This window comes from Adiantum capillus-veneris, chromosome 17 (assembly GCF_014529385.1).
Source record: "Adiantum capillus-veneris isolate H3 chromosome 17, ASM1452938v2, whole genome shotgun sequence".
Classification (NCBI taxonomy): domain Eukaryota; kingdom Viridiplantae; phylum Streptophyta; class Polypodiopsida; order Polypodiales; family Pteridaceae; genus Adiantum; species Adiantum capillus-veneris.
The window spans coordinates 31,725,071-31,735,175 of record NC_140947.1 but is presented as its reverse complement, the minus strand read 5'-3'; the positions used below and the strand labels follow the sequence as shown (position 1 = coordinate 31,735,175).

The window sequence follows — 10,105 nt, the reverse complement described above, 5'->3', positions numbered from 1 at the left end:
ATTCCATGGTACTTTTGTTTAAGCTTCAAACTGATGCCTGTAGTTTTGCTCTCGTCCTCTTGCTATAGTGGCTTATTTGAAAATAGAGGATTACAACTTGAAAAGATTGTTCCTGACGCTATATGGCGAGAGTAGGTTGCTTTGGATTTCTTTAGGAATGATCACTAGCCTTTTCCAAAATGTGTCTCCTCAAATGAGGCGACTTCCTTTGCTCCTTAAACTATATGAAGTGCTTTGCCGTTTATTCCTTTGGAACCAACAGCCTCTTGTGATTTGGAAGGACCCATCCGTGTGATTGTCACTCAGTCTTTGAATTTGCCGTTCACTTCTTCTATTTGACTTTAGCTTGCTTCTTCTCCACTTTACAATCCTTGTCAGCTACCTATTGGACCATCTCACTGATTTGCAAATGAGTCCAAAGCTACACTAAGTTTGCTTGGTGTCATCCTTTTGATCAGTGAAAGAGTTTAGCTTTAGTGCTTTTATTATTTTTACTCTTTCTTGACAAATGCTACCCTTTTTCATGGCGGAGTATGCCCATCACCCATGGAGGGTGATAGTAACTCAATCCGTTTGTTTCATAGAGTAGGTTCAAATCATGAATGAACTCTTTACAAACCTGCACCTACTCTTGGGCACTGATGATGTGAGTAGGGATGCCATAGCTGATGGCTAGGCTATGCATGATAAAGGTGATGATTTTGAGAGCATTATTTCACTGGGAAACCATCCAAAGATCGGATAGAGGTGTTCTCGTTCGTTGAAGATCTCCCCCCCCCCCCCCGGCCCCCAACCTCCTCTTCCCAGGAACACTCAACGTGCCCCTTGTCCTCAAGTCGCTTTACAGGGAAAGCATCCAAAGATTGGATAGAGTGTTCTCGCTCGCTAGCACACACACACACACACACACACACACCCTCTCAAAAAAAAAAAAACAGAAATAGAGAAAAAGGAAGAAGAAAAGAAACCTTCTCTTCTTAACTCCACCTAGCGCGCCACCCTCATCCTTGGGTGGCCTTGCCACAAATTGCTGACGTATCAAAGCCGTGAAGAATGGAGCCAACTTGCAGATCCCGGCCGAGGGTCCTAAGCCCTAAGAAAATAAGTAATAGAAGAAGAAGTCCTACCAACTTATGGGGACCCTGTCCGATGAGGCCCCACGGACATAAAGGAATTAAAATAAAGCAAGACCCACACACACACACACCAAGACTTGCGCAAAAACTGATGACGTGGCAGCTGTACGGACGCTCCGGATTTTCGTTGATTGATGACGTGGCGGACTGTACGGATTTCCACGTTTTGCGTTGATTGTTGAAGCGGCAGTTGTACGGATTTCCGTGATTTACGTTGGTAGCTTTTGGGCATTGCTTTTGGACTAGATGCTTTTGAGTTTGAAGGCTTTTCATGTAAACTGCTTTTGGCAGCTAGGGCCTTTAAATATGAGGCCATGGGTTCATTCTCTGGCATGCTTCCTGGAGAAGGTGCAGCGTCTAGAGTACCGGCCTGTACTATGTTGATGCAATATAAAGAAATACCGAAAGGGGCGCCAAGGTTTGGGACCAATACTCTCCGGGATGGAATTCCGCCACTCTCGTGTTGCGTGGTCTCTCTCTCTCTCTCTCTCTCTCTCTCAAAGTTCAATTGTTATTGAAGTGCTAAAAGTTTGTTCAGTCTGTTCTTTTCTATTGGCACGTGGTGCCGGTTTTGTCACTGCGTTTGGGCATTCCATATGTGATGAGTCCCTCAAATATGGTGATTTCGAGAAGGGAAAGTTTCAGCAGAGCATGCAAGACTTCTTGAACAAAGCTCGAACAGGAAAAGAACACTTTGATAGAGATTCCCTTGTCCATGATGTGTACTATGCAGTGCTTATCACTGCTGAGGTATGGACGAGTGATTATGTCACGTGTCCTTTTAAAAATACTGTTGTAAAAGATTGCTATGAGTGTTACGATTTAGCTTTGGTACATTTCTGAGGTGGCACCAGGAATCAGACTGCAGATTCACGGAAATTTCTGAGTGGTTCTGCTTAAAAAAATCTATTGAATATTTACCCTCATCTGGACTCAAATGCACCTTTCTCGAACGAAAGAAGCAAGTTGAAAGTTGAAATGCTATAGAAAGAAATGACTGTAACCATTTAGTAAAGGCTTAACTACACATCGATGACCATTAACAAGACAAAAAAATTTAATCAAGAGTTTGTCCATACACAATGCACAATAGCTTGATATACTCTATAATGAATGCGACTGCAGTGTTGCTTATGCTTCTAGTGCAAAATGTGGTATAGTAGAGGGCCATTTTATAAGTGAATGGAGGATAGAGGAGTAAATAAGTAAAGTTGGGACTTTTGGGCACCCCTTCTTCCTAGGAGACTCCCTAGGATGCAGTATTCATCACATGTAGAGACATGGCCGTTATTGAATGGCCATGTGAGATATATACACCATGTGATAGTAAAATCTCGTAGGGAAAAACTGTTAACGTACACGCAAGGAGGGCAATGCAATGATAGGTGAGTGTGGAAACCCTCAACAAAACTTCCTTTTCCTACATACTCATTTTTTGGCTCTCCTTGCCTAGTCAGATTTCACCCATTTGTGATTACGGGGTACTTTTGTTTAAGCTTTGAATTGATGGGCCCCTTCTTCCTAGGAGACTTAACATATAATTAAGGAGGGCAATGCAATCACAGGTGAGTGTGTATGAAACCCTCGACAAAACGTCTTTTCATACATACTCATTTTTCAGCTCCCTTCCCTATTGAGATGTCACCCAATCGTGATTCCATGGTACTTTTGTTTAAGCTTCAAAGTGATGCCTGTAGTTCTGCTCTCGTCCTCTTGCTATAGTGGCTTATTTGAAAATAGAGGATTACAACTTGAAAAGATTGTTCCTGACGCTATATGGCGAGAGTAGGTTGCTTTGGATTTCTTTAGGAATGATCACTAGCCTTTTCCAAAATGTGTCTCCTCAAATGAGGCGACTTCCTTTGCTCCTTAAACTATATGAAGTGCTTTGCCGTTTATTCCTTTGGAACGAACAGCCTCTTGTGATTTGGAAGGACCCATCCCTGTGATTGTCACTCAGTCTTTGAATTTGCCTTTCACTTCTTCTATTTGACTTTAGCTTGCTTCTTCTCCACTTTACAATCCTTGTCAGCTACCTATTGGACCATCTCACTGATTTGCAAATGAGTCCAAAGCTACACTAAGTTTGCTTGGTGTCATCCTTTTGATCAGTGAAAGAGTTTAGCTTTAGTGCTTTTAGTATTTTTACTCTTTCTTGACAAATGCTACCCTTTTTCATGGCGGAGTATGCCCATCACCCATGGAGGGTGATAGTAACTCAATCCGTTTGTTTCATAGAGTAGGTTCAAATCATGAATGAACTCTTTACAAACCTGCTCCTACTCTTGGGCACTGATGATGTGAGTAGGGATGCCATAGCTGATGGCTAGGCTATGCATGATAAAGGTGATGATTTTGAGAGCATTATTTCACTGGGAAACCATCCAAAGATCGGATAGAGGTGTTCTCGTTCGTTGAAGATCTCCTCCCCCCCCCCCCCCCCCCCGGCCCCCAACCTCCTCTTCCCAGCAACACTCAACGTGCCCCTTGTCCTCAAGTCGCTTTACAGGGAAAGCATCCAAAGATTGGATAGAGTGTTCTCGCTCGCTCGCTAACACACACACACACACACACACACCCTCTCAAAAAAAAGAAAAAAGAAATAGAGAAAAAGGAAGAGGAAAAGAAACCTTCTCTTCTTAACTCCGCCCAGCGCGCCACCCTCATCCATGGGTGGCCTTGCCACAAATTGCTGACGTGTCAAAGCCGTGAAGAATGGAGCTAACTTGCAGATCCCGGCCGAGGGTCCTAAGCCCTAAGAAGAATAAGTAACAGAAGAACAAGTCCTACCAACTTATGGGGACCCTGTCCGATGAGGCCCCAGGGACATAAAGGAATTAAAATAAAGCAAGATGCACACACACACACACCAAGACTTGCGCAAAAACTGATGACGTGGCAGCTGTACGGACGCTCCGGATTTTCGATGACTGATGACGTGGCGGACTGTACGGATTTCCACGTTTTGCGTTGACTGTTGAAGCGGCAGTTGTACGGATTTCTGTGATTTACGTTGGTAGCTTTTGGACTAGATGCTTTTGAGTTTGAAGGCTTTTCATGTAAACTGCTTTTGGCAGCTAGGGCCTTTAAATATGAGGCCATGGGCTCATTCTCTGGCATGCTTCCTGGAGAAGGTGCAGCGTCTAGAGTACCGGCCTGTACTATGTTGATGCAATATAAAGAAATATCGAAAGGGGCGCCAAGGTTTGGGACCAATACTCTCCGGGATGGAATTCCGCCACTCCCGTGTTGCGTGGTCTCTCTCTCTGTCTCTCTCTCTCAAAGTTCAATTGTTATTGAAGTGCTAAAAGTCTGTTCAGTCTGTTCTTTTCTATTGGCACGTGGTGCCGTTTTGTGACAATGGTATCAGAGCATTAGGCATGTGCTTTTCAGAAAGCATACCGGTCCTACAAAAGAGCAGACATAGCAAATCTTCGGGTCCCGACCCCGGACTTATTAGCCACTCCCACCCTTACTTCATCGTGCACCGGACGTGCTCCTGTCTTCACCACTCATGTCTTACAGGGCATAAGCCATAAAGATCACTTGCAAGAGAAGGATCTGTTTCGAGCTGTTGTTTTTCTCAGACGCAGTGCCATGCAGGGGTGGAAGTCTATAGCTACCAATCCGCACACTCCAAGGACTTGGCAAGCTTTCAAGAAAAATTTTCCCCGAAGTTATATGGTTTTTGATATCTTCCTTCGGAGTGCAACTTCTGGCTGAGTGGGGTATCTTGAAATGCTTGCCATGGAAACCCTAGCAGATTACAAACCGAAATTTCTTGACATCTCTTAGTAGGTGTCTCTTGTTGATAACCTTGGAGGTCCAGTGTGATTGCTATGTCTTGGGACTACCACTGCCGCCAGAGGAACAATGTCTGGCCAAGAGCTAATGGACCATGCTGTGGTCGGCTACGACCTTATGGAAGGAACCTAACCCTTATTTTTGGTGTAGGTTTGAGGATGGAAAGTCAGTCGACTCGATTGATGTCGAGATTGCTTTTCAAGTTTCAAATCTGTTTGAGAAGTTGTTTGGTGATCCTGTTTGAAATTTATTTGAAATGGATGGTATGTGTTTTGAACCTGTTTTGGTGCTGAGTTGAGATGTTTCTCTCGTTTTGATACTAGTTTCATGATGATTGGTGATTTTCCTGTTTTGGTATTGTTTGAACCTGGCCACGTCAGTTGTTGTCAACGCATAACGCGGAAACCCGCCATACTGTTTGCCACGTGAGTATGTCAATGCAAATTCCCGGCCTGTCCGTACAGCTTGCTGCCACGCCATCTGTCCTCTGTCCCCCCCCCCCCCCCCCCCCCCCCCCCCCCCAAGCCTTGATTGCAGGAGTAGACAAGATTGGACCCTATTGGAGAATACTCATTGGTGGCCTTCTCCTTTCCGTTCTGCACTCCCAACGATAGAGAGTGGACCATGGAGACTTGCAGGAGCAGACAAGACTGGCCCCTCCTGGAGAATACTCATCGGTGGCCTTCTCCTTTCCATTTTGCGACCAAGCGATAGGGAGTGGACCCATGGATCTTACGATGCATGATGGAGCTGATGGTTATATCATCTTGCGGGTGATTACCATGGGTCTATATCTTGCACGTTCCCTTAAGGGTGAATCTGGGCTTATCTTGGATATATCTAGGTATTATTAGTATTATTATTGTTTGTCTATGCAAGCAATGGAGTTCTCTTGCCATATGGGAGACTTAGACGTGACAAACATACTGGCTCGCTTCTGGGTGTTAGCGCACTTCTTCGTCATTGGGAGAGTGGATGCTATGGGGTTCGCCACTTAGTGATTTGGATTGTGGCAAACCTCTTACAGGCTCCTAGTTATGTATGCATACATGAGGATCACATGGAGGAAAATGATGTTTTGACAATGGCCTGTAGGCATTGGAACTCGGTTAGGATGCTCGTGGACCTGTAGGGGGCTATATTTGCAGTCATTTGGACGCGGACTACTCCCATCCAAGCGTGTTGCGAAGGCGCGCCGCACAATTGAGTTAGCTACTCTCTTCTCGAGTCAGTCATGAGGACCATCTCATGGAATGTATAGGGTTTGGGAGGCTTGCAATATTTGAGGTATTGAGGACGACTTTGGTAGGAGTTTTAGAGATGCCTCATTGGTGGTAGCATAGATATTTTGATGCTACAAGAGCACCACCTAAGTGAGAGCAGGATTTACAGATATGGCTCAGGGATGCTTGGCAGTTGTTAGACATTTTGGTATGCTAGCTTTGGCTCCACCTTGTAATTTGCGTTTAAGAAGGCTTTTCTCTTATCCAAGCTCAGCTCCTTCCAACGGGTGCACCCCTTGGCGGCCTTGCACTCACGCCAAGGTAGCTTTTTCCCACCTAACATCGATTGGCCTGCCGCAATGTGCAAGGTCCGCTCCTAATGAGTGGAAAAGAGGAACGTGGACAAGCCCTTCTAGTCTGGGTTACCTGACACTCCTCAAAAACACATATTAGCGAGATTGACACGCCCAAGTGGTCTTGGCTTACATCTCTACAAGCATTTTTTTCACAATGGTTCTTTATGGCTTAATTGCCCTTAAGACAGAGCGACAAAGAGGGGAGCGCGCCCGATGCGCGATGGACTAAGGGTGAGAGTGGCTATTAAGTCCGGGATTGAGAGTGGCTAATTAGTAATAAGTCCAGGATCGGGAGTGGCTAATAAGTCGTGGATCCGAGTGGCTGGTAAGTCCGGGGTCGGGGCACGAAGATTCTTTGGTAAAACCTCTGAGAGAGATTCTTTAGGTTCTTTTCTTGAATGATGATACCGAACACTACCATAGAGCTTTGATACCAATGCTATGTGCAACGGAACTGATTTATGGTGTGTACTCAGGATGAAGGCTCAGTGCGTACTCAAGGTTCCTTTTAATGATTGAAAGACTTCCTTTTATTTCATAAGAGTTGTGCACTAGACGAGAGAGAGAGAGAGAGAGAGAGAGAGAGAGAGAGAGAGAGAGAGAGAGAGAGAGACACTGATGGCTGAAGCTGAGAAACGCTTATACTTGGTGCTGAAAAACGCTGGAGACTGAAGGCCGGAAACGCTGATGCTGATGCTTGAAAACGCTGGCAATGGGCTGGAGTTGGAGAATGCTGATGCTGCGGGTACTTTTGTCATGCTACTGCAGGTCCTTGCTTGCTTTGAGAGGTGACCAATAAGATCGCGTATATAGGAGTTTAGTGTTGGGTCGAGCATTCACTTATTTAGCCCCAATGACCTTGGAAAATAATGCTAACATGACTTATTAATAAGTTGCTAACACACTAATAAGAGGTGCTTCGTATGCGGTTTTACCTAGGGTTGGTACTAATGGGAACACTCCCTAATGCCTAGACCTAGTAGACACGGGTTTGTGCCTTTGTGCAATCAGAGGGTATGCAGCTACTCTAAAGTGTTTGGACATGCATGTCCTGCGTACAAGGGTGCCAGAACACTTCCTAGGCTGACCTACGCCCTAGAAGCAAGAGCTACAGCTCTTCCACATGCACATAGGACTAGATGTGCACATGACAGGTGGATTGCCGGCAAAGAGGGATTAATCTCTCATGGATTGATTAATTCCATTTTGGGGATGTGTACAAGAGCATGGAGGCTTTGTAAGGATTCTAGTGGGCACTACTGTCTCATCAAGTTGTTGTCTTGGTGTTGGAGGAGCCGACTCGATTGGTCGGCGAGTAGCTCTGGATTCTTGAGATGGTATTGTTAGCTTGGCCGATGAGGCTGAGAGGATCTGGACGGCTAGTGTCATGTGACACATGCCAACCCTATGTGTCCGTGGACAAGCTACACCACAGCAGGGTTCAGTCAGTCCAGTCAGTTTAGATTAGCAGTGATCTGGCACTTTTGTGAGTCTATTCGTAGACCGTGCATGCCCAATCACTGAGTGTAGATGCATATCCTCCGGTTGCACACAGCATGATCATCAGTATTCCCTTCAGAATCCAACAGATTCAGTCAGGGGAATTTTCCAGTGCATTTAGCCTATTTTCCTATTTTTGGTTATTTTCACTTATTATTTTTAAGTGACTTTCCAACAAAAGTAGGTAGGGCAATTTTGCTAAGTTAATATATAAGCAAACCCAAGTTAGCACTTTCTGGCAGAAGAGGCAGCAGGACCTTCCCGCTCAACATGCAACTTCTCAGCAGCACCCCCCCCCCCCTCAGCACCCCCAGCAGATTACCATCACCATCCATTGACTTCCCTTTGCGTTTTTCTTCATAGCAGCCTCGCCTACAAGACCCATTCCCTGGCGTTTTTACCCATCTACAGCAGCCCAAGCCATCAGCGTTTTGGTCGCTAGCAGAGCAGTAAGATCCAGCGTTTTTGGACTGAGACAATTCAGCCCCATCATTAGCGTTTTTCCCTTAGCCACTTCAGCCAATGCAGCGTTTTTGGCTCAGCAACGTCAACAAACTCTTGCAGATCATTAGCATTTTCAACCTCAGCAGATACATAGCGATTTCAGCCAAAAACGCCAGCATTACTTCAGCCATCTCAGCGTTTTTGGGATCATCTACCCCAGCGTTTTTGGATCAGAAATTCAGCAGTCGAAATGCAGGTTTTCAGCCTTTAGCAAAGTAGAAGATCAGTCCTAGATTGGTTGTAGAAGTTCCCCCATTTTTGACCCAAGAAAACGCAGCCAAAACAGTCATTTTCAGCCACTGAAACAGTCCCGAAATTCAGCCAATAGAAGATCACAGATTTCAGCCTAAGTCGTTGTCGTCATCACCGTCGTCGTCATCAGCATAGTTTCATTGCATCAGTCCATTGCATACGCATTGTACACCTTTGTGCAATCAAAGTAGACCACTCTCGCCGACGAGAGTGGGGCCTTCGGAGGAGGGTTTTACAACCTCTCGGGTGTCGTATCTCTTCTCTCTCCTTCTCTCAGTCTCATTCACTTGCACGCACAATATCCACTCACTTGTTCGTGATCATAGCACTCTCCATAAGACGGAAGGCTCTCTCCTTCCCTAAGAACTAAAAGGAACCTTGAGCAATAAAGATCACTAATCTTGAGAAAATACAATATTCATTGCTTTGCACCTTACATTGGTATCAGAGCTTTGGAAGTGTTCTGCATTACTCAAGGAAAGAACCACAAGAACCACAAGAATTTTTTTGCTTGTTGCGGTCGCACGAACCCAAGTTTACCTGGGCGTGGCGATTCCTAATTATGTTTTATTGAAGAGTGACAGGAATCCCAAGAAAGAAGGGCTTGTCTAGCCTCCCCTTGTGTCTCTTTTCACTCATTGAGAGCGGACCGTGCACTTAGCGGCCGGCCAATCGACGTGAGGTGGACAAAAGCAACCTTGGTGTGAGCGCAAGGCCGCCAAGGGGTGCGCCCGCATAAAGGAGTAGAACTCGGGTGAAGAGAAGATCCTTCTCCAACGCGATTTGCAAGTGAAAGAACACCTCAAGAACCTCAAGATCCTCAAGAACCCAAGATTCTCACGAATCAAGGACCTCAAGAACTTCACGACCCTGAAGAACCCAAGTTCCTCGCGAGCTTAAGACCCCAAGATCATAGTGCATGGTCGTCACCCGAAGCGGAATGGATACTTCGCATACAGGTGATGAGCATGAGAGAGGCGACGAAGACTCGTCCCCACCCGGAGATGATTTCTTCAACCCTCCCCCTTCGCCATCTACGCCACCAAGTGCACCAAACCCTATGGAGGCAATGGTCAAGCAGATGATGGCCATGATGGATAGACAAGAAGCAAATCGCCTTGCTCAGGAACGTGAGCGCGATGAAAGAAACGCAAAACTTGCCGCAAAACAAGAAGAAAATCGACTTGCTCTCGAACGCGAGCGCAATGAACGAAATGAACGCAAAGCAGAAAGGGACGCCGAGCGAGAAGCTCATAGGGAGATTCGCAATCAAGAATTTATTTCCCAAGTGCTAGCCTCGAAGACCGAACCACCCAAAGATCGTGGGAGT

The 10,105-nt window shown here is 45.7% G+C and overlaps 1 protein-coding gene across 1 annotated transcript in view; it reads left to right on the top strand.

Annotated features, from left to right (window-relative positions):
- The first annotated feature begins 1,689 nt into the window (after positions 1-1,689).
- LOC147437016 (uncharacterized) overlaps positions 1,690-10,105 on the top strand; it is a 32,999-nt gene continuing 24,583 nt past the window's right edge. The window contains exon 1 of the mRNA XM_086486429.1: positions 1,690-1,886. Coding sequence (XP_086342555.1) covers positions 1,788-1,886 — 99 coding nt within the window. The 5' untranslated portion in view covers positions 1,690-1,787. The remainder of the gene's footprint in view (positions 1,887-10,105) is intronic.